At 44.9% G+C, this 25,266-nt stretch overlaps 1 protein-coding gene across 3 annotated transcripts in view; it reads left to right on the forward strand.

Annotated features, from left to right (window-relative positions):
* LOC112261424 (catenin alpha-2) overlaps positions 1-25,266 on the forward strand; it is a 700,693-nt gene that overhangs the window by 622,352 nt on the left and 53,075 nt on the right. For all 3 annotated transcript variants that reach the window (XM_042329775.1, XM_042329776.1, XM_042329777.1), the window contains 3 exons: positions 4,999-5,091; positions 10,072-10,228; positions 11,947-12,147. In XM_042329775.1, coding sequence (XP_042185709.1) covers positions 4,999-5,091; positions 10,072-10,228; positions 11,947-12,147 — 451 coding nt within the window. The remainder of the gene's footprint in view (positions 1-4,998; positions 5,092-10,071; positions 10,229-11,946; positions 12,148-25,266) is intronic.

The raw sequence follows: 25,266 nt of genomic DNA on the forward strand, positions 1-25,266 counted from the left end.
AACTATGACAGACCAAATGAGAAAAATCCCATTGTAGGATTTTTAATGAATTTATTTGCAAATTATGGTGGAAAATAAGTATTTGGTCACCTACAAACAAGCAAGATTTCTGGCTCTCACAGACCTGTAACTTCTTCTTTAAGAGGCTCCTCTGTCCTCCGGTTTAACTGGAGGTATTGGACAGAGATAGGGTATATAGTTGTGGTTTAGCTAGAGGTATAGGACAGAGATAGGGTATAGAGATGTGGTTTAACTGGAGGTATAGTACAGAGATAGGGTATAGAGATGTGGTTTAACTGGAGGTATAGTACAGAGATAGGGTATAGAGATGTGGTTTAACTGGAGGTATAGTACAGAGATAGGGTATAGAGATGTGGTTTAACTGGAGGTAAACAGAGATAGGGTATAGAGATGTGGTTTAACTGGAGGTATAGGACAAGATAGGGTAAGAGATGTGGTTTAACTGGAGGTATAGGACAGAGATAGGGTATAGAGATGTGGTTTAACTGTATAGGACAGAGATAGGGTAAAATGTGGTTTAACTGGAGGTATAGGACAGGGTATAGAGATGTGGTTTAACTGGAGGTATAGTACAGAGATAGGGTATAGAGATGTGGTTTAAAGGTATAGTACAGAGATAGGGTATAGAAATGTGGTTTAACTGGAGGTATATACAGGATAGGGTATAGAGATGTGGTTTAACTGGAGGTATAGGACAGAGATAGGGTATAGATGTGGTTTAACTGGAGGTATAGGACAGAGATAGGGTATAGAGATGTGGTTTAACTGGAGCTATAGGACAGAGATAGGGTATAGAGATGTGGTTTAACTGGAGGTATTGGACAGAGATAGGGTATATAGTTGTGGTTTAACTAGGACAGAGATAGGGTATAGAGATGTGGTTTAACTGGAGGTATAGGACAGAGATAGGGTATAGAGATGTGGTTTAACTGGAGGTATAGTACAGAGATAGGGTATAGAGATGTGGTTTAACTGGAGGTATAGTACAGAGATAGGGTATAGAGATGTGGTTTAACTGGAGGTATAGTACAGAGATAGGGTATAGAGATGTGGTTTAACTGGAGGTATAGTACAGAGATAGGGTATAGAGATGTGGTTTAACTGGAGGTATAGGACAGAGATAGGGTATAGAGATGTGGTTTAACTGGAGGTATAGGACAGAGATAGGGTATAGAGATGTGGTTTAACTGGAGGTATAGGACAGAGATAGGGTATAGAGATGTGGTTTAACTGGAGGTATAGGACAGAGATAGGGTATAGAGATGTGGTTTAACTGGAGGTATAGTACAGAGATAGGGTATAGAGATGTGGTTTAACTGGAGGTATAGTACAGAGATAGGGTATAGAGATGTGGTTTAACTGGAGGTATAGTACAGAGATAGGGTATAGAGATGTGGTTTAACTGGAGGTATAGGACAGAGATAGGGTATAGAGATGTGGTTTTTAACTGGAGGTATAGGACAGAGATAGGGTATAGAGATGTGGTTTAACTGGAGGTATAGGACAGAGATAGGGTATAGAGATGTGGTTTAACTGGAGGTATAGGACAGAGATAGGGTATAGAGATGTGGTTTAACTGGAGGTATAGGACAGAGATAGGGTATAGAGATGTGGTTTAAACTGGTGGTATAGGACAGAGATAGGGTATAGAGATGTGGTTTAACTGGAGGTATAGTACAGAGATAGGGTATAGAGATGTGGTTTAACTGGAGTTATAGGACAGAGATAGGGTATATAGTTGTGGTTTAGCTAGAGGTATAGGACAGAGATAGGGTATAGAGATGTGGTTTAACTGGAGGTATAGGACAGAGATAGGGTATAGAGATGTGGTTTAACTGGAGGTATTGTACAGAGATAGGGTATAGAGATGTGGTTTAACTGGAGTTATAGGACAGAGATAGGGTATAGAGATGTGGTTTAACTGGAGGTATAGGACAGAGATAGGGTATAGAGATGTGGTTTAACTGGAGTTATAGGACAGAGATAGGGTATATAGTTGTGGTTTAGCTAGAGGTATAGGACAGAGATAGGGTATAGAGATGTGGTTTAACTGGAGGTATAGGACAGAGATAGGGTATAGAGATGTGGTTTAACTGGAGGTATAGGACAGAGATTGTGTATAGAGTTGTGGTTTAGCTAGAGGTATGGTTCAGATATATGGTTTATTTATGTATAAAGGTACAGTACTCTCTGTGCCAATATGATACAATGAGAGGCTTTTAGTTTGTTGGAACATTGTTTACATACTGTAGCTTCTTTTGAAACAGTGTTCCCTCACACACACACACATACACACACACTCACTCACACAAAGGAGTGCAATCCATCGAGTCAATCATAGCTGTCGCTAGTAAAGGGAGACACAGGGCCTTGAGCGAGGATCTTCTAACATAGATTTGATTTACCTCAATTTGCCTCAAAAAGTGACATGTGAGCAAAAGGAGCGTCGATAGGCCTTGGCAGTACCTGCCGCCAACAGGCGTCCATGTCTTTCTTTTTAGCTTCAACGTCTTCCCGTAGTGTTGCCAACCTAATTCATTTTGGGGCAACATTAGATTGATTACACCGAATTTGTCAGTTATGGCAAGGAAATGGCGTGAAGTAAACACGGTGAGGTAGAGAATGTGATGTGTGTGACATGCGTACGGTGCGCCTCCAGTACAGTGTGTGTGTGTGTGTGTGTGACATGCGTACGGTGCGCCTCCAGTACAGTGTGTGTGTGTGTGACATGTGTACGGTGCGCCTCCAGTACAGTGTGTGTGTGTGTGTGTGTGTGTGTGTGTGTGTGTGTGACATGCGTACGGTGCGCCTCCAGTACAGTGTGTGTGTGTGTGTGTGTGTGTGTGTGTGTGTGTGTGTGTGTGTGTGTGTGTGTGTGTGTGACGTGTACGGTGTTCCTCCAGTACAGTGTGTGTGTGTGTGACATGCGTACGGTTTGCCTCCAGTACAGTGTGTGTATGTCGCCACATGCCTGAGTGTAATCAAACTCCCAACGTAGTGGATTGTCTGTCTTTAATTGGATCTGTTTAAAAAATGTATATATATTATTGTAAGCTGGGCAAATAGTGTAGAGCGAGAGAAAATCAGAGGGTTCTTCCCTTCCTCCTCCCAGCTAGTGGAGACATTGGGAATCCACAGCAGGGGGAATGACAGAGAGTAGGCCTACCTCTAGTTGTTGGAAAGAGCGAGAGAATGAATTGATGAATGTCTGCTTGTAGGCACGATAGAGAGACACGGGAAAGAGAGGGATATTACCACTAAGACGTGTTGGGAAGTGAAGGTAGAAGAGAGAGACTACCTTTAGTTGTAAGAGCGAGAGAGCGCACCTCTGTAAATACGCAGGCGTAAATTAAACAGAAGAGGTGTTCCATCAGAAAGGCCACCTGGCATCCTAATTGTACGAGGAAGCGCCTTTTTGCACCAATAAGCCGGGCTAATGATTTAAGCACATTCAGGCTTTCCGGTAATGAACCTCAAGGCACTCTGAGTATTTCACCACTAATGACTGAGACTCTTTACGTACATGACACTGCCACCTTACAGGTGCCCATTTAGGCTTATCCATTTGGTTCTGATAGAAGGAAGGAGTCCATTGTATAAAGGCCTCGGCAATATGGCCGCCGCTCTTTTGCCAATTAACGCAGAGTTCTCCATGTACCCTTCTGACATTTCCGGGTAATTATGTTTTGTAAAGCAGCCATTGGATTAATTTAGTACAGTCTCTCACCCTGCCACCATCTTAACAGTAGTGCTGCCAGCAGAGTAGAAGTAGAAACAAAGCTGGTCGACCTGTTCTTTCTATTGCCCAATCTCTCTCTCTCTTTAATTATTTTTCACTTTTTTTTTTTCTCCATCTTTCTCAGAAAAATATACCCTTGAGATAGTCCAGTGGAGGTACCTATAGCAGTCCCTATAGCAGAACCCTTTTTGGTTCTAGGTACAAGCCTTTTTGGTTCCATGTTGAGCCCTCTGTGGAAAGGGTACTACATGGAACCCAAAAGGGTTCTATTTGGAGCCAAAAGGGTTCTTCAAAGGGTTCTCCAATGAGGACAGCCAAAGAACCCTTTTAGGTTCTAGACAGCACCTTTCATTCTAAGAGCGTATGCGATCTGAATAATAATTTCTTCCTGAAATGACGGAGAGAGGGAGAGAGAGAGGGAGAGAGAGAGGGAAAGAGAGAGGGAGGGAGAGAGAGAGGGAAGGAGTAAAGGGTGGTAGAGGAGTGGAGAGCGGCAGAGGGGGTTTGCCACTCACAAGGATTAATTTAGTACAGTCTCCTCACCCTGCCACCATCTTAACAGCAGTGCTGTCAGCACAGTAGGAAAGAAGAAAGCTGGTCTTTCTATGCCCCAATCTCTCTCTTTCTTTTTCTCAGTTTCTTTATGTCTCCCTCTTTCTCAGAAAAAATATGCCCTTGAGATAGACTAGTGGAAAACTCACATTATAGTCCATATGTGATCTAAATAATTCAAGTATTTTTGGTAAATTATAGAGCAACGAAGAGGGGGGGGGGGACACACACACTCACCAGGTCTCAACACAGGGGAATAACAAATACCAATCAAACAGATGAGCAAGCCTAAACCCCGGTACATATTTTGCCCCAACATTTCCTTGACTAGCCAAACATTAAATCCCCTGCCGCCGGGAACAGATAGCCAAATACACAAGTTAAGGCTGTGGCGGAGACAGCCTCCTTCAGGAGTCACTATCTGCACACATTACAAGAGGTAAAGCAGTGCGAGCGTTAGTTGGGGGAAATCGTGCTGGGTTCCGGGTGAGCGCTAAACAGACCACCGCTCATGGTAATAACAAGGGTAAGTGCATCGTGGGGGAGAAAGAACATGATTTAAAAGCCTCTCGTCGTCGTCCTGAAAGACCCATTGAAGAACTTAGCCTCGTCTGACGTTTGTTACCGTCTAATGAACATGCCAAAAACAGCAGCTAAGTCTTTGTGTCCTCTCTCTCTTGTTACAGGTGGCTAACCTGGCCTGCTCCATCTCCAACAACGAGGAGGGTGTGAAGCTGGTGCGCATGGCCGCCACCCAGATCGACAGCCTCTGCCCACAGGTAGGCATCCCCTCACTGGGTGTCCTGGATCCTGTTTAGTAGAGAGGAAATACGCTTTTGAGAATGAGTGCAACCGGGGGAGGGTGACCTACCTGAACCAATTGGTGTTTTTCCCCGTTGCAAAATGGGATTGTGACGGTATGCCCTACTGAACACGACCCTGGTAATAGCACCACCCGTTGGAGGTACCCGGCTCAGCTCTTTCACATTTATTTTAGAGTTTTTTTTAAAAACACGCTGTATTATCTGGTTGCCACGCCATTGCATTGAGAAGTGCCATTGAATAGAGAGTAAGCATATATTATGAAATATCTCTCTGAATCACTATACTCTAAAAGCAACGTTTTAACAATGATTAAAGAAAACCCACACAGTAATGGTACATGGTGAGGAAGACAGAGTAGTAAAACCCTAGTACGCAACTTTGCCGGTAGGCAAGTTTGTTTGGGCACAGGCAGCGTCTTTCATCTCAGTACTGTGTGTGTCTGTGTGGGTAAAAAGAATGTCCAAGGGAACACACAGAGAGAGAGAGGGGGCAGAGGGAGCGACGGCAGAGAGCGAGAGGGCAGAGAGAGAGAGAGGGCAGAGGGAGAGAGAGGGCAGAGGGAGAGGGGGCAGAGAGAGAGAGGGCAGAGGGAGAGAGAGGGCAGAGGGAGAGGGGGCAGAGGGAGAGAGAGGGCAGAGGGAGAGGGGGCAGAGAGAGAGAGGGCAGAGGGAGAGGGGGCAGAGGGAGAGGGGGCAGAGAGAGAGAGGGCAGAGGGAGAGGGGGCAGAGGGAGAGAGGGCAGAGAGAGAGAGGGCAGAGAGAGAGAGGGCAGAGGGAGGGGGCAGAGGGAGAGGGGGCAGAGGGAGAGGGGGCAGAGGGAGAGGGGGCAGAGAGAGAGAGGGCAGAGGGAGAGGGGGCAGAGGGAGAGAGGGCAGAGAGAGAGAGGGCAGAGAGCGAGAGGGCAGAGAGAGAGAGAGGGCAGAGGGGGCAGAGGGAGAGGGGGCAGAGAGAGAGAGGGCAGAGGGAGAGGGGGCAGAGGGAGAGAGGGCAGAGGGCAGAGGGAGAGAGGGCAGAGGGAGAGAGGGCAGAGAGAGAGAGGGCAGAGAGAGAGAGGGCAGAGGGAGAGGGGGCAGAGGGAGAGAGGGCAGAGACAGAGGGGGCAGAGGGAGAGGGGGCAGAGGGAGAGAGGGCAGAGGGAGAGAGGGCAGAGGGAGAGAGGGCAGAGAGAGAGGGGGCAGAGGGAGAGAGGGCAGAGGGAGAGAGGGCAGAGGGAGAGAGGGCAGAGGGAGAGAGGGCAGAGGGAGAGGAGGAGAGAAAGGGGGAGCGCAGAGTGAGAGGAGGAGAGAGGGGGGAGCGCAGAGTGAGAGGAGGAGAGAGAGGGGGAGCGCAGAGTGAGAGGAGGAGAGAAAGGGGGAGCGCAGAGTGAGAGGAGGAGAGAAAGGGGGAGCGCGCAGAGTGAGAGGAGGAGAGAAAGGGGGAGCGCAGAGTGAGAGGAGGAGAGAAAGGGGGAGCGCAGAGTGAGAGGAGGAGAGAAAGGGGGAGCGCAGAGTGAGAGGAGGAGAGAAAGGGGGAGCGCGCAGAGTGAGAGGAGGAGAGAAAGGGGGAGCGCAGAGTGAGAGGAGGAGAGAAAGGGGGAGCGCGCAGAGTGAGAGGAGGAGAGAAAGGGGGAGCGCAGAGTGAGAGGAGGAGAGAAAGGGGGAGCGCAGAGTGAGAGGAGGAGAGAAGGGGGAGCGGAGAGTGTGAGGAGGAGAGAAAGGGGGAGCGCAGAGTGAGAGGAGGAGAGAAAGGGGGAGCGGAGAGTGAGAGGAGGAGAGAAAGGGGGAGCGCAGAGTGAGAGGAGGAGAGAAAGGGGGAGCGCAGAGTGAGAGGAGGAGAGAAAGGGGGAGCGCAGAGTGAGAGGAGGAGAGAAAGGGGGAGCGCAGAGTGAGAGGAGGAGAGAAAGGGGAGCGGAGAGTGAGAGGAGGAGAGAAAGGGGGAGCGCAGAGTGAGAGGAGGAGAGAAAGGGGGAGCGCAGAGTGAGAGGAGGAGAGAAAGGGGGAGCGCAGAGTGAGAGGAGGAGAGAAAGGGGGAGCGCAGAGTGAGGGGAGGAAAGAAAGGGGGAGCACAGAGTGAGAGGAGGAGAGAAAGGGGAGCGCAGAGTGAGAGGAGGAGAGAAAGGGGGAGCGCAGAGTGAGAGGAGGAGAGAAAGGGGGAGTGCAGAGTGTGAGGAGGATAGAAAGGGGAGTGCAGAGTGAGAGGAGGAGAGAAAGGGGGAGCGGAGAGTGAGAGGAGGAGAGAAAGAGGGAGCGGAGAGTGAGAGGAGGAGAGAGAAAGGGGGAGCGCAGAGTGAGAGGAGGAGAGAAAGGGGGAGCGCAGAGTGAGAGGAGGAGAGAAAGGGGGAGCGCAGAGTGAGAGGAGGAGGGAAAGGGGGAGCGCAGAGTGAGAGGAGGAAAGAAAGGGGGAGCACAGAGAGAAAGAGGAGAGAGGGAAGGGTATAGGAGAGAGATACAGATGGAAGCTCTAGCCTCCCGGAGCGGGCTTCCTCTGGATGTTTAACAGAGGAGTAGGTGGCAATCGATACGTTGTTTCCAAGGTTAAGGTTCGGGGCATTTTCACAGGGGACCCTGCACTAACTAATGGAAGTGAAGAAAGGAGAGGAAGGAGGGATTGAGGGAAGGGGCAGTTCTTAACATTCAAGGTGCTAGCCTCTCGAAGACTCACACGGGGCCCGACAAGCAGCCACATTGCACCCACCGAGACCCACTTTTTGATAAACTGACCTCCACTGAGTCAAGGCTAGCATTAGAAAACTTTGGAAGGGGATTGCAAGTTTTAAGTTGCCAGCTGTCGCTTTTCCTTGGCAACGGCTCAACATAGAGAAAGCGCAGAGCAATAGAGGATAAGTGACTCAAAGAAAGAAAAAAAGAAAGGTGGGGGGCAAAATAGATGGTCGTTTTGACATTTTGAAAAAGCCCTGTCGAGGGCCAAGAGGCCGACACGTGAGCTTGAATGAAAAACGTGATACGAGCAAGAGCGTGGCGCGAGTTTTGTCTTTTTCTTTTAAGCAATCACATTATTCCCACGCACATGCAATAAGATGACTCAGGTGTGTGAGTGCTTTTTTGAATTTTTGTGTTTTGACAGGAGGTCGGTTTGACAGGGGGTGTTACTAAAGACGAAAGAGAACAGGGAATAGAAAAAATAAAAGGAGGGTTACGTAAGATGAGTGTGTGTGTAAGTTTAGTCTATTAGATGACTGGCTTTGCTTGATGCCAGGCATCATTAGTGGCTGTCAAACCCTGATCCCAGATCAGACTCTTTTAGGCTAATTGAGCTAAAAGTAGAAACTGTAAAAGCAAATGGGTTCATTCACTTTTTTGCATTTATTTCAAACGTGTTTTTTCCTGATTCAAACCGATATTAAATGGTAGAAAGATGCATGGATTATAGTGGGAAGGCCGGTGGGTCCAGGATTCAATCCCACACAGGCAGGGATTGCATATGTGTTTAGGGGCCACGGCCTTAACCGCTCAACCTACCCCATTTCAAATAGATCTATTTTTTACCTTGTTTTCCAAGCTTTAACAAGCTAATGGACTTCTTTTTTAAAAAAACGTTCTGGATGAATTGATAGCACCATACTTATGTAGAAAACAAGGCAAAACTTTTGTTAAAAATGTAAACTATCAGGGCCTCCTGAGTGGCACAGTGGTCTAAGGCACTGCATCGCCGTACTAGAGGTGTTACGACAGACCCAGGTACATTCCCGGACTGTGCCACAACCGGCTGTGGCCAGGAGTCCCATGGGAATGACGCACAATTGGTCCAGTGTTGTCTGGGCTAGGGGAGGGTTTGGACGAGGGGGGCTTTACTTGGTTCTTTGGGCCGGGTGCTTGCGGGGGTCTCAGTGATGGGACAAGATCGAAATTGGAGAGACATTTTTTTTAAAGAAGGTGGTGGGGGAAGTTGTGGTTGTCTCGCCTAGCTACCTTAAGATGAATGCACTTGTGAGTCGGTCTGGATAAGAGCGTCTGCTAAATGACTTAAATATAAAAATACAAAAATACAATCTTAATTGGTTTAGTCAGTCATACATGCCTACAGTAGTAATGGCACCCTGCCTATTGCTTTACCACTCGTTGTTGAATAAACATGAATATATGGAACATGAACTGGATATCATCCATGTAATGGACACTTGCAGGGCTGAAACATTGTCTATCTGTTAGATCATAAGTTGTCATTCCTGGGATTAACAACGGTTTGTCTCCTACGAAGACGTCCAGTTTCCCAAACAATCCTGCTGTTCAATCTGCTGGAAATGTACCCAGAGAACACCCCCCCCGTCACCCATTACAAAATGACATCTTGACAAAACGACATAAACATAACCAAAGCGGGGATTGCTGTTTTACCTAGTCTGTAGACTATAGACTGCACAATGGGTAATGGCGGTCATGTCATTTTCAATGTGGGTGTACTGTCCCTTTAATGTGCTTAAGGAAACCGACTGCAGAAAGGGAAGTCCACTGTGCTGTAGCCTACTGTACCGCGGTCCATTTCACATCCTCCACTCTATCTAGCGGGTGTACCGAGGCTCGTGCAAGGCTTCTTACTTACTTAATTACTCTAATGTGTATAGCAAGGGCGTTAATCGTCAGTCCTGGTCGTGGCCTCGAGCTAGTCGTATTTCCTTAGGAGGCACTTCAGTCTTTTAATCTAGGTAAAGGGTTTGAAGTCAGGAGTCTTGGAGAGTTACAAGGTCATAATCCAGCCCAGCAATAACATACCTGATTCCACTTGACATGGTCTTCAGTCTGGAAAGGAGAACGGTTATAGGATTGTCTTCATTAGACGTGTTAGTGCTGGGCTAGAGTAAAACCCTGCACGGCCTGTACTGTATGCACTCCAGGACTGGATTTGGAGATCCCCTTAATTGTGGTGGTCCTACACACACACACACACACACACACACACACACACCTTTTCTCTCAACCTTCACTCTCTACCACCCAGGTGATCAACGCGGCCCTCACCCTGGCTGCTCGGCCCCAGAGCAAGGTTGCCCAGGACAACATGGATGTGTTCAAGGACCAATGGGAGAAGCAGGTGCGCATCCTCACCGAGGCCGTCGACGATATCACTTCTGTGGATGACTTCCTGTCCGTGTCAGGTATGGAATTGGGAAAGATAAGAAAATACTGTACAATGTTGTACACTGTTAAAAGGAAGTGCTTTTTAACACTAAAACTAGTTGCAACTGAGCCGCCACCAAATAGAGGAGGCTGGTGGGAGGATCTATAGGAGGACGGCAGATTGTAATGGCTGGAATGGAATAAATGGAACGGTATCAAACATACGGAAACCACGTTTGATTCTGTTCCAATAATTCCCTTCCAGCCATTCCATTTAGCTGTCCTCCTATAGCTTCTGCCACCAGCCTCCACTGCAACCAACATATAGTCTCTCGGATTCTAACTGTTTATTGTATAATAGTACTTGACACTTGGGGCCCGTATGTATCAAATGTCTCAGAGTCGGAAGGTTGATTTAAGAATCCGTTTGACCTTTTCCGTTTAAAATGAAAAAGATCACATGGACAGGCAGGGCCTGATCCTGGATCAGCACTCGTCCTCTGAGACGCTTGATACATACAGCCCGAGATGTGTGTTTGTACCGTGTATAGGTAAGTGCAGTGTTTTTCCACCATTTATCCGACATGGTTTCTGCTCCCATTTAGAGAAAGGAGAAAGCTTTCTTGTCGATACCGGCACGGCTTCTAATGATGATGACTGTGATCTAATTGAATACAGATTACCATGATTATTGAGTGATTTAGTCATTAGGAGATACAACGGTTGAACACAATATTCTCTGCTTTTACAGGATTTAAGCTTTGTAGGCCATAATGGGTAAGGGGCTATTGACGCAGTTCCAGGACAAAAACACGCTTTCCCAGTGAAGTTAACGGTTGTTTAGGGATCATTCTAAATGGCACCGAATTCCCTATATACAGTAGTGCACTACTTTTGGCCATGTGGGGGAGGCGGGGGTGGGGGGGGGGCACACAACACCCTCACGGCGGACGACCTTGATGGGGTCACCCACTCACTATGTAACTTTGTTAATAATGCTACAGTGGTCTGGGTAACAGAGGCGACGAATACAGGTTCCTGGTTCAAAATGACTCACTTTCAACAGAGTGGAATACACATACACACACATGCTGACACACACACATACAGTATGCTGATGCACACACACACACACACACACACAGATGCGAGCACGCACACACACGTGAGCATACACGTTCACACACGCAGTACAGGTCACCGTTATGGTAGCATTGTTTCCCAAACTCGGTCCTCACGACCAACATGGGGTGCTTGTTTGGTTTTTGCCCTAATAATCAACTAATCATACAGCTTTGGTTATTTGAATCAGCTGTGTCGTGTTAGGGCAAAACAAAAACAAAAACCTGCACCCATTGGGGTCCTGATGACCGAGTTTGGGAAACTCTGCGGTGGAGTCTTTTGAAGGACTACCACCTCATTCTGCAACTGTCTATATTGTCGTCCACAAGGACTCTTGTCAATGAAAGGGTTAGAATGATTGTGCAATGAAATCTGGACTTTCTCTCTTTTTTTATTATATCAAACAGCAGTTGACCCTCAAGTTACTAAGCTATCCCATCCATGAAGCATGTTTGTGCCTAATGAACACCAAACTGACCCCCCCCCCACCGCGCTTCTCGCTCTCTCTCTCTCCCACTCTCTTGCTTTCCTTCTCCTTTCGCTCTTTCTACTACTCCCTCTCTATCTCTACCTCCCTCTCTCTCCTTCTCTTTCTTTCTCTCTCTCCCTCCCTCCCTTTATCTCTACCCCACAGAAAACCACATTCTGGAGGATGTGAACAAGTGCGTGATTGCCCTGCAGGAAGGCGACGTGGACACCCTGGACCGCACGGCGGGCGCCATCAGGGGTCGGGCGGCCCGCGTCGTTCACATCATCAATGCGGAGATGGAGAACTACGAGCCAGGTGTTTACACCGAGCGCGTTCTGGAGTCTATCAAGCTGCTGTCTGAGACCGGTGAGTTGGTCGTAGTGTACGCACACATGCGCGTTGTACGTACGTATATGGCTCCTCAGCGGAGGAATGAGAGGACCACCCTCCTCAGTGAATTTCATAAAAATAAAATTGTAAAACAATGATAATGTTTCCTTTTTCGATAAAACTATACTGAATATATTCACGTCACCAAATAATTGATTAAAACACACTGTTTTGCAATGAAGGTCTACAGTAGCCTCAACAGCACTGTAGGGTAGCACCATGGTGTAGCCGGTAGACAGGTATCTCCCGTCCTCCTCTTGGTACATTGACTTCAGTACAAATACCTAGGAGGCTCTTGATTCTCACCCACTTCCATAGGCTTGCACAGTAATTTTGACAATTTCCAGAGGATGTCCTCCAACCTACCAGAACTCGTGCAGCATGAACTGACATGTTGTCCACCCAATCAAAGGATCAGAGAAGGAATGTGGTAGTGAAAGCATAAGCTACAGATAGCTAGCACTGCAGTGTATACAATGTGTTGAGTAGTTGACTCAAAGAGAAAGACAATAGTTGAACAGTTTTCAATATGGAAGCAAATGAAATGGCGATAAAAACTCTTGTTTGCAACTGGAATAATGATTACACCGTAGATAAACTAGATGCAGGCAAGAGTGTGCAAGGCGTTATTGAATGTGTCACTGCCTGTCCTTGTGTCCCTGTCTGTCATCAAAAAAATAAATTCTCGACTTGTGTTCACCTGCGTTGTAAAATTTCATTCATAGGCTAGGTTGTGGCAACCTCATGATGGGTATAGGGAAAATGTGAGTATCATGTAGTAGCCTAAACGAGGTTACATTGAACTTGGCGAATGGAATATGAATGACAGTCATCCAACATGCTGTAATAGAAATAAGGCCATGCTCATGATAAAAAAAGATATCACCTTTAGGTAGGCTACTGAGCTTGTCTGATGCTTTAAGCACTGTGATTAAAAATTAAGACATACAAATTCCTAAAGAGGGAACCAGAGATCAATATAGCCTAACCAGAAGAAGAAAAAAAAATTCTGCCCGCTGCTGCTGGTCTTCGCAGATTCTGCCTTTAAGCTCCCGAAGTTGCCGATAATAGGCTACACCAGCGGTCGGCAGCCTTTTAAATTTGGAGTTCAAATATCGTACCATTTCTACTGATCTGCGTGCCAGTTAAGATTTTCATATGCACATTTTCATGGAACAGTTTCATTTAATTCATAATAAAGTCTTGTCGTGTGGTTAATCCAAATTATATCTAAATTAAAATTATACAAATCTAAAAGTAACATCTATTGCCATTGCCAATCTGTAAAAGATACCCTACATAAAGCCAACAAATAAAAACATTGCAGCCTGCAGGCAGAAAATATCCTGAGAAAAAAAAACATCTTATAAATCACATTGGCTACGCATGGCCTGTCTGCAAGGAACTTGAAACAGTGTATCAACTATTAACTATGTTTGGGCAAAGCTGGGTGCTAGCAAACTTGCAACATTGTATAAAATATTCTGTCCCTCAGTTTCCCACACCAGTGAACTCCAGACAGACAGACACAGCTGTAGGCTATTTGTGCAAGTAATCAGGTCTGCCTTTTTTTATGATGTTTCCACCAGATCAGAGCATGACATTTATTTCCCCCTTTGATGCTGAGTTATTAGTGAAAGGGAGAGAGCTGGAAATATTTTTCAAATAGGCTACGTTGAGGCACTATTGTCATTCTCAATGGATGTAAAAACAGACTTTGTTTACTTGCTGTTTGAGGCGAAGATAAAAATGACTTTGAGAAGCTCCACAGTGACGGTGAGTTAAGACAATCAGAAACAGTACCACATATCCAAACGGGCACATTTATAAGCCTACATTTGCGTGCAAACCTGGGAGCTTAGGCCTACTTCTATGTGTAATTAGGTGCGTGTCCTTACTCAAGATTGACAGGAGTGCTCCAAACAAAAGACGATGAACAAATTGGAATGAAATAAACCAAAAGCCTAGGTTGTGCCCTCTGCAAATGACGTGTCCACTCCTACAATGGCAGAGTGTAGTAATCATATATTGAATGCATTAACAGAAATTAGCGTAACCAAAAAAACATTGGAGATGAGAAATGATGGTAATTAACGGTAAATGTACTACTGGTGATACTGGTGTGCCATCCCCGTTGGCCTCCGCAATGGATTAGTCCACTCAGACAAGCGTGAGTCAGACAATGTGGCCACATTGTTTTTAAAGTATATTTGCCACTGCTCAACTAAAACAAGTATTGGTCGACCAACAACCTATCGACCAAACAATTGTCCAGTCGACTAAATGGGGTCAGCCCTATTGAAGAGGAATGAAAAAGGAACTAGTGGACACCATGGAAACATGGAATCTGACTGAGCCAAACTGTTTGATACAGTTCTTCACACACATGAGGACTGATAAGTGGCCTACACTCACAGCTATAGATGTTTTGTGTCTAGTTGATTTGATTTGATGCCGTATAAATAATGTCAACTTACAGTATATATCCTATATTCCATCCTCTTTATGTATCTTCCCTCATATGTACATTCCGCTGGGTATGTAGCTGAAATCCATAGACATACGTTCTGCTGAAATGTAGGGAGGGGAGGAAGAGAGGGAGAGGATGGAGAGAAGGGAGAGGAGGATGGAGAGAAGGGAGAGGAGGATGGAGAGAAGGGAGAGGAGGATGGAGAGAAGGGAGAGGAGGATGGAGAGAAGGGAGAGGAGGATGGAAAGAAGGGAGAGGAGGATGAAGAGAGGGGAGAGGAGGACGGCAAAAGGGAGCGGATGGAGAGAAGGGAGAGGCGGATGGAGAGAGGGAGAGGATGGAGAGAGAGAGAATAATGGGGGGAGGACAATGAAGAGAGGGGAGAGGAGGATGGAGAGAGGGGGATGGATAAAGTTCACCAGGGATCAATAGAGGTGTTTTATGGTGCAGATCAGACGTGCATGGCAGCATTTAACAAACACCACCGCCACTAAAACACGAGGGGAGGAACAAGCAACAAAACAGCCCTCCGTCAAAGAGAAATATAGTTAGGACGAATAAGACCCCAGTCAAAGTCAGTTCCAACCTCCCTCCCCCTCGCCTTCTACATTTCAATTAGCAGCATCAATTGAGCATGCAACCGCAACTAGACCCCATGAAGGTTAATGTGTGACACATCTCCTCCTTTGACTGAGCTGGCGTTCGCTAACTAATGCTTTTGAACAGTTCAAAACTCGACATTCCCATGCTTTTTTCTTTGCTCTTTTTTTCTCTTCCTTAAAAAAAGGAGCGAGGCAGGCAGTTTATATTAATTTCACTGAAGGCAGGAGGGGGGCAGGGGAAGAGTGGCTCCTACATGAGTGTGGTTTGACTCTCATTAGCCTGTAATAACCTCTGATAAGGGGACAACACATCCTTATGAATTCATATCATAATTCATCCAGTCTTTTTTTAGGCAGCCCCCAAAGTGACTTTGTGGGGCGTTGTAGTACAGTAAAGTATAGACAGGTACTAATCCTGTTGGCCGGAGATGTGACCATGTACTCTTCACTGTACTGTACTATACTACTTTACTTACTGTACTGATTTACTTACTGTACTGTACTACTTTACTTACTGTACTATACCACTTTACTGTACTACTTTACTTACTGTACTACTTTACTTACTGTACTATACTACTGTACTACTTTACTTACTGTACTACTTTACTTACTTTACTGTACTACTTTACTGTACTACTTTACTTACTGTACTATACTACTTTACTGTACTACTTTACTTACTGTACTATACTACTTTACTGTACTACTTTACTTACTGTACTATACTACTTTACTGTACTACTTTACTTACTGTACTAATTTACTTACTGTACTACTTTACTTACTGTACTACTTTACTTACTATACTATTTTACTGTACTACTGTACTATACTACTTTACTGTACTACTTTACTTACTATACTACTTTACTGTCTACTTTACTTACTGTACTATACTTACTGTACTACACTTCTTTACTGTACTACTTTACTTACTGTACTATACTTACTGTACTATACTTCTGTACTGTACTACTTTACTTACTATACTACTTTACTGTACTACTTTATGTACTGTATTACTTTACTTACTGTACTATACTACTTTACTGTACTACTTTACTTACTGTACTACTTTACTGTACTACTTTACTTACTATACTATTTTACTGTACTACTTTACTATACTACTTTACTGTACTACTTTACTTACTATACTACTTTGCTGTACTACTTACTGTACTATTTTACTGTACTACTTTACTATACTACTTTACTGTACTACTTGACTTACTGTACTACTTTACTTACTGTACTACTTTACTGTATTACTTTACTTCCTGTACTACTTTACTGTACTACGTTACTTACTATACTACTTTACTGTACTACTTTACTTACTGTACTATACTTACTGTACTATACTTCTTTACTGTACTACTTTACTTACTATACTGCTTTACTGTAGTACATTACATACTGTACTACTTTACTTACTGTACTATACAACTTTACTGTACTACTTTACTTACTATACTACTTTACTGTAATACTTTACTTACTGTGCTGCTTTACTTACTGTACTATACTATTTGACTTTACTACTTCACTTACTGTACTACTTTACTTACTGTACTATACTACTTTACTGTACTACTTTACTTACTGTACTACTTTACTGTGCTACTTTACTTACTGTACTACTTTACTGTACTACTTTACTTACTGTACTATTTTACTGTACTACTTTACTTACTATACTACTTTACTGTACTATGTTACTTACTATACTACTTTACTGTACTACTTTATGTACTGTACTACTTTACTTACTGTACCATACTACTTTACTGTACTACTTTACTTACTGTACTACTTTACTTACTATACTACTTTACTTACTTTACTACTTCACTTACTGTACTACTTTACTTACTGTACTATACTACTTTACCCTACCTCTTTACTTACTGTACTGTACTACTTTACTGTTCTACTTTACTGTACTGTGCTACTTTACTTACTGTACTACTTTACTTACTGTACTATACTACTTTACTGTACTACTTTACTTACTGTACTACTTTACTGTACTACTTTACTTACTGTACTATACTACTTTACTGTAGTACTCTACTTACTGTACTGTACTACTTTACTTACTGTACTATACTACACTACTGTACTACTTTACTTACTGTACTGTACTACTTTACTTACTGTACTTTACTGTACTACTTTACTTACTGTACTTGAATACAATGTCTTGTCTTACGGATCAGTAACCATGATTCATATATTTTTGCAAAAGCATCACAATGTGATGCTTGTACACTGATACAAGGCTTTACTGTGCAGTACTGTACTGTAATGTACTGTTCTGTGGTGTGGTGTCGATGGATTCAACAGGGACGATTCATTTGAACCTAATCAACACCATGGAGTTAACTGAGAATTTATTGAAATGATAAGAATAAACCCTAATTGAAAATGATGGGCGTTTTCTCCCAGTTCATAAACTCAGTTTCCAACTAAACTGAGTTGACATAGGTTGGTTGGTGTCAGTTCTAGCAACAGTTTCATAGTCATAGTCATATTCAGAAAGTAGGCCCACGGGGATGTTTTCCCATTCACAGATGAATCCTAGTCCTGGATTTAAAAGTACTTTCAACTAGGCTTAGTTTTTGTCAGGAAGCCAGGCCATAGATTACTCTATTCTATGTGTGTAAACAACAGGGCTAGCCTAGCACAGCACATCTGGGCAGATGGCACTGTGTGTAACTTGTTTAATGCTTGTTTGTGACTTATTGCCTCCGGCGGCGAGGTTGCACTCGAGTAATGCCTCTTTCATTATCCCGGCAGAGGGGAAATAAACAGAGCAGCAATGGATTTCCCACCCTGCTAAAATGACTTGTAATGGGAAAGATGGAGGAGAGGAACGATGGCGGGATGGGGCTGCCAGGGTGAGGAAGGAGGAATGGGGTCAGGTTTGATACTCATCTCTAGTGGTGGACTAGCCTCGTGCTACACACTGAGCTTGTGAGCTTGCATAGATAGTGAAACCTATTTTATGTAACCTCGCAAGACCAGTGTGCTAGGACGAGGCTAGGGTTGGACCACAGGTAATACCTTCCCCCTACATCTGTTTGTTTAATCTTATTTTTTGTCTTTTCTTCATATTTTTACTTCCAAGGCTAAGAATAAATCAAGTGTTGTCCTTGGATACCCTTAAAAGTGCATAAGTGTGAGCATGCTAATTGAACAGTTTGCTACTCTGCAGTGTATCCTGATTTAATCAATCCAGGCATAGCATGTTGGAACAAACTTGTTGTGTTTATTTCCTGACTGCAAAAGATCCCACTCCCGGTCTGAAAGCATACAAGGAAATAGAACCCGCCACGTATGGAGTCGTCAAGCGTTAGGCCAGTAATCGATGGCCGCAAGTTGGAATCCACGAGCCGGCAAGTTGAAAAAAAATCCCCCGTTCTGCCCTTGAGCAAGGCAGTTAAACCCCAACAACAACTGCTCTCCAGGTGCCGTGATGTGGATGATCGATTAAGGCAGCCCCCCACACCTCTCTGATTCAGAGGGATTGGGTTAAACGCGGGAGACATATTTCGGTTGAATGCATTCAGTTGTGCAACTGACTAGGTATCCCCCTTTCCCTTTTCCACTGCAACACCTGGAATGCATCCCAAATGTTACCATTTTCCTATAAAGTGCATTACTTTCGACCAGAGCCCTATGTGCCATGGTCAAAAGTAGTTCACTATGAAGTGAATAGGGGACGTAAGTCATTTGGGATGCAAGCCTAAGCCTATTGGAAGGCCCTGTCCACCTGACTGTACACGTCCACTGCAGTGTGTGTCTTCAACATGGAGGAGACACGTACACGGCAACAGACGTAATCTCTACTTTAGGTGGCTCTGTGGCATGTTTTGGCCTGGGGCCTGCTCTGTCTGAGGCTACATTGGTGCCTCCTGAAAGCTGGCGGAGAGATAGTGAGACGTGGAGGTGGAGAGGGAGCAAGAAAAACAGATGACATTTGGATGAGAGGAGAGGATGGAGTCGGTGGCGGAGAAGTGAACAGGTGGCTTCCTGGACTGCTGTTGCCTGTGTAAACTGCAGCCAGCACTCTGGGTGTACTGTAGGACTGCCATCAAGTTAGAGTGTCCGTCAGAGAGGCCTGCCCAAGTGTGTGTGTGTGCTTATGTGTATTTGTGTTTACCTGTGTGCCTATGCATCTCTGTGCACTCGTTCAAGCCTATTAGTGTGTGCTCAACCTCAACGCCAGATACTGTCACCCCCTTCCTCAACAACGAACACAGTCAGATTTATAGCTTGGGGTAGTACATGCAGTCTGTCTGGGCAAACACACACTCCATTCCAGATAAAGTCCTGGACTCATGCACTTTTTATGGTGAATCTCCAAAGAACAATTTGCAGGACTAGGCTTAATCTTGGTCCAGGAAGCCAGGCCATAGGTTCCTCTGTTCTGTTCTGTTCTGTTCTGTTCTGTGTGTAAACAACAGGGCTAGCCTAGCCTAGCACAGCTGGCCCCGATGGCACTGTGTGTGACTTGTTTAATGCTTGTTTGTGACTTATCGCCTCCGGCGGCGAGGTTGCACTCGAGTAATGCTGATGGTCTCTTTCATTATCCCGGCAGAGGGGAAATAAACAGAGCAGCAATGGATTTCCCACCCTGCTAAAATGACTTGTAATGGGAAAGATGGAGGAGAGGAACGATGGCGGGATGGGGCTGCCAGGGTGAGGAAGGAGGAATGGGGTCAGGTTTGATACTCATCTCTAGGGGTGGACTAGCCTCGTGCTACCACACTGAGCTTGCATAGATAGTGAAACCTATTTTATATAACCTTGCAAGATCAGTGTGCTAGGACGAGACTAAGAGTGGACCACAGGTAATACTTTCCGCCTCTGTCCATTTGTTTACTCTTATGTTTAGCATTTTCTTCTTCTTTTTACTACCAAGGCTAAGAATAAATCAAGTTTCGTCCTTGGTTGACCCGGTATCCTTAAAATTGCATAAGTGTGAAGCATGCGAATTGGACAGTTTGCTACCGCTGCGGTGTATCGTGATTTTAGGCCGAGATTAAATCAGATCAAGGGTTAACCGGCGATAGCCGACACCCGCGTAGCTGATGTTTTGGCAGTGACGGAGGTGTTACTGCATTGGAGCTGTCAAATCGGTAAGCAGCTCTTGATCATTGTCAGGAAGCCCACACCCGTCCCAGTTCAGAACGAGAAAGTGTAGGCTACAAAATAATGGAGGTTTCGATCAGCCTCATTGATGTGTAGATCACAACTCACATTCTAGTGTTCAAACTTGTACACAAGGCTGCATTGGATTTCATTTTAATGCGACGCCATGCAGCCAAAGGCTGGATTTCTTTTGGATTTCCCAGCTCGAACGCAGTTCCACATCCGACACCGCGATAACAACCGCTTTGCGGATGCCGGTTAAAGTGGTTCTGATTGAATTGAGCCCTTAATCAATCTGGGCTTAGCACGTTGGATCACACTATTTGTGTTCATTCCCTGATTTCAAAGGATCTCACTCCCTGTCTAAAAGCATACAAGGAAATAGAAGCCGCCACATATGGAGTTGTCAAACCACTGACTGTTCCACTGCAACACCTAGAATGTGTTCAAAATGGCATCCTGTTCCTATATAGTGCACTACTGTTAACCATGGTCCCTGGTCAAAAGGAGTAAACAAAAATAAAATTGGGCACCGTTCGTGACATAAGCTTGCTGTAATTGGAGGGCCCTGTCCACCTGACTGCACATGTCCACTGCAGTGTGACAGCAGACACACACACACGCACACATGCAAACACACATGCAAACACATACGGCAACAGACTAATCTCTACTTTAGGTGGCATTGTGGCATGTTTTGGCCTGGGGCCTGCTCTGTCAGAGGCTAAATTGGTGCCTCCTGAAATCTGGCGGAGAGACAGTGAGACGTGGAGGTGAAGAGGGGAAAAGAAAAACGGATATAAAATGGATGAGAGGAGAGCGAGAGGAGAGGAGCCAGTGGAGGAGGACTGAACAGGTGGTGTCCTGGGCCAGTGTTGCACTTTGTGTAAACTAAAGCCAGGTGTGTGTGGTGTGTGTTTGTGTTTGTTGTAGGACTGCCAGCTAGTTAGTATGTCCATCAGCTTCTGACCTGCCTGGCTGAGGTCCTCCAGAGAAGCCAGCCCAAGTCTAGGTGTGTCTGCGTGCATGTGCATATTCATGCTTGCCTGTGTCTCCATGCGCATGTGTTTGTGTGAGCTTTTGTGCCTATGCACCCCTGTGTGCTATTAGCATGTCCTCGCCACTCAACGCTAGACGCTGTCACTCACCTCCCGTTTGACAGGTGTCAAATGGTCAAGCTGTCCAACCCGCTCTGCTTATTACAAGTGTCTCACCTTTGACCCCTGTCACGTATTGGCCCAGTTAGATTTATAGTTTGGGATAGTACAGGCAGTCGGGCTGGGCTGGGCAAATACACATGTGCCGCCACCGTGCACAAACACACACACACACACACACAGAAAGACACACACACACACACACAGAAAGACACAGATACACAACACACACACACAGACGCACATACACATAGAAAGACACTCACACACACACAGAAAGACACAGACACACAACACACACACACACACATAGAAAGACACTCACACACACACAGGCAGACTGCACAACTCTATTAAGCTGAGCAATAGATTCCTGACAGACATTCTACTTCACACACACAGACCTGGGGATTGAGGCTTGTCCTTGAAGGAGGGGGTGTAAATCAATAGCCTCATAGGAAAGGGGTTATCTCTCTCTCTCTCTCTCTCTCTCTCTCTCTCTCTGTATTTCTCCTCTCTCTCTCCACCTGCATTTAAACTAATCTTCAGCCCTAGAATTTTAAATTTATTTTTAAACTTGATCATTAAGGTTTTTCCCAGAGATGGTAGATTAAAAAGCTGATATATGGCCTAGTGTTGGGCCAATAACCGAAAGGTCGATGGTTCGAATCTCCTAGCCAACTAGGTGAAAAGTCTGTCGATGTGCTCTTAACCAAGGCACTTAACCCTCATTTTTCCTGTAGTCGCCCTGGGTGATAGCGTCTGCTAAATGACTAAAATGTCATAAATTCCCTGGTTTTCCAGAAATCTTGGTTGGATGATTCTAGATTTCCCTGCTGATTCTGGGAATCTTCCAACCAGGATTTCAGGGGAAAACCAGGGAATTTATTGAAAGATCGCAACCCTAGTCATTACGCATGTTGCTGGAAATTGAATTTCCTCAAGGTTTGGTCATGCATGTCTACAATATGGGAGACTAATTGCTCATGCACACACACACACACACACACACACACACACACACACACACACACACACACACACACACACACACACACACACACACACACACTAAAAGTCATGTCATATTGTATTGCATGGCAGATAGGTCTATGTCAGTTCTAGCACAGGTTACATTCTGTTTTCCAACCAAAAGCAACTGATGGAATGACATTACAGAGGAGAGGACTGGAGAGTGTGATAGCTAAGTCAAGAATCTTGTCAGCTGTGCCAATTTACAGTACACCAGCTCCTAAATAGCCACCAAGTTGCATCACCCTGCCCAGGTGTTTCCCACACTACACAGACACAGTGTTTTGAAATGAGTCACTCTCTCTCTCTCTCTCTCAGTTGTTATGATGATGGAATGGGGGGTTTTAGATAGAGGGAAAGAGAGGAGAGAAGAGGAAAGAGGAGGGGGAGAAAGAGAGAGAGAGAGGAGGTGAGAAGCTTTTTCAGCAGCAGTGGGTGGGTGGTATCGAATAAAAGCTGACTAGTGTATTGGAGTAGGAATCAGCAGTATAGGATGTACAGCGAGGTGAGACAGTTTAGCTGAGGTTGGGGCGAACTAGACCGCCCAGAGAGAGACTTGTAGGAAGAAGTCTCAGCAGCAGCTAAATCAAAAGTGTGTGTGTGTGTGTGTGTGTGTGTGTGTGTGTGTGTGTGTGTGTGTGTGTGTGTGTGTGTGTGTGTGTGTGTGTGTGTGTACTTGTATGCGTGCATGTTTCTGATGGAGAGAGAGCGGTGGGTGGGGGCTGGAGATACTTCCGGTCAGACTTGGCAATGCACTCCCTCACTCCATTTCCTCCCTCTGTTCCCTCCCTCCCTCCCTTCCAAGAGGCGAAAACACAAATCACAGTGATGGCTCCGGTTTGAAGGCTAATGGTACGCTCTGTGATTTACAGCCATTTTGTTTGTTTGTTGCGGAAGTGGGAAGTGTTTTTTGTTTTCCTAGGAGGAGTCTATTATGTCACAATGCGAGCGGAGCTGTCCCTGTGTGATCTTAGGCCTCGAGGATGTCTTTGTTGGCTGCGTGGTGCCACAAAGAACTTTACCAAATATTTAAGCATTCACTTCATTCATTGTACTTTCATGACTTCTCTCTTGATTATATAGTTGGGTTTAGGAAGAGGGAGAAACGTGGTCACGTCTAATTCCCTTTATCATTTCTCAACCGGAATGAGTGAAATTGCTCCATTACCATCAGCAACATTCCTCATTAAGCGTCTCGGAGAACATTTATTTAAAAACCCTAGCCCTGTACAAAATTCCCAATAGCCTATTTTACGCTTATCCAGTAAGTGGATTAAACTGAAATGTAAAAATATAAAAAAATAACTTGAGAGAAGAAAAATTAAAACAGTTTTTGGAGCACCTTTTATGTTTGTTGTGTAATAACCAGCCCCAGTGTTTTTAATACATACGTGTGTGTATTTTTTCTTATTTACCTTTCTGGCTTAAGCTTCTAATTGATTTTCGCCACTTCACGGTGAACAGAGAAGAGAGAGAGAGAGAGAGAGAGAGTAGAATTCCAATAATATCACACAGCGTGTTTGTCGGGGGATTCAGGGGCATATCCACTAGCACATTAAATCTTTGTTATTGTTGTCGTTTTTTTCCCCCTCCTCCATTAATTGTTTTCACCCTCCCTTCCAGCATTCTCATTAGACGTGCATCTTCTTCTTCTTCTTCTTCTTCTTCACCAGTGATCCGGAGCCCAAATTCAACCCCCTCTCCAATTCCATCCCTCTGATTGTATCTGTTTTATCATGCCTCTCTGAAACAGCCGCTCAGAGAATATGATGTCAGGTTTTTGGTATTGTCTTTATGCATCAGAAGGTTTTTGCGAGTGCCTCTCGTCTTGTTGTACTGTGGCCCCCTTTTCTCCTCTGGAATGGGACGACGACTCAGTGTAGACAGATAATGGAGTACAAGCTGTAGACCGAGGCGCTTGCTGCTGAATCTGAAATTGTGAAGGCGGCACGACATCCACACGGATTGGGTACTGTGTGTGTGTGTGTCTGCGTGCATGTGATTTTGTGTGTGTGTGTGTGTGTGTCTGTGTCTGTGTGTGCTGTGCGTGTGTCCCTGGTGTCCACTTGACAGTGAAAATGGGAACAGGCCGGCTCTAATCATGGCTCAATTCAATAACACAAGACTGGGTCAAACAAGGTCGTGTCAATCCACCTAAATATTGTTTTGTTCTCTCAGTTTGTTCTCTCAGTCAGGTAGTTTAACCGTAACCCATTGATTTAGCTGTTACTGCTCAAGCAGAACCACAGCATTAAAACAATTATTAAAGGCCCAGTGCAGTCAAAAACACGCTTTCCTATGAGGTTGGAAAAATACTGTTGAGATTATGAAAATTATGATAATGGTCTTTTAGTGTAGGAGCTGTTTGAAAAGCCTGTTTTGGTGCGATGGAGCTTTGGCCTGTCTGTTGACATCACCAAGTGGTAAATTAGTTAATAGACCAATAGGAAAGAGAGTGCCAAACCTTTATGCCAATAACAGCTAGTTTTCCGTTTTCCCCTCCCCACTCAGACCACTTCCAGACAGTCCTAGCAAAATTCTTGCTTGAGAAATTGCTCTTAGCTAAGAAGCTATTTTAGTTTATTTTTGACCATTTTAATTCAAAACATCACAGTAAGGTACTGAATTGTTACCCAGAAAGTATTTGATATTGAGATAAAAATGGCTGCAT

Source organism: Oncorhynchus tshawytscha, linkage group LG11, assembly GCF_018296145.1.
Source record: "Oncorhynchus tshawytscha isolate Ot180627B linkage group LG11, Otsh_v2.0, whole genome shotgun sequence".
NCBI lineage: Eukaryota > Metazoa > Chordata > Actinopteri > Salmoniformes > Salmonidae > Oncorhynchus > Oncorhynchus tshawytscha.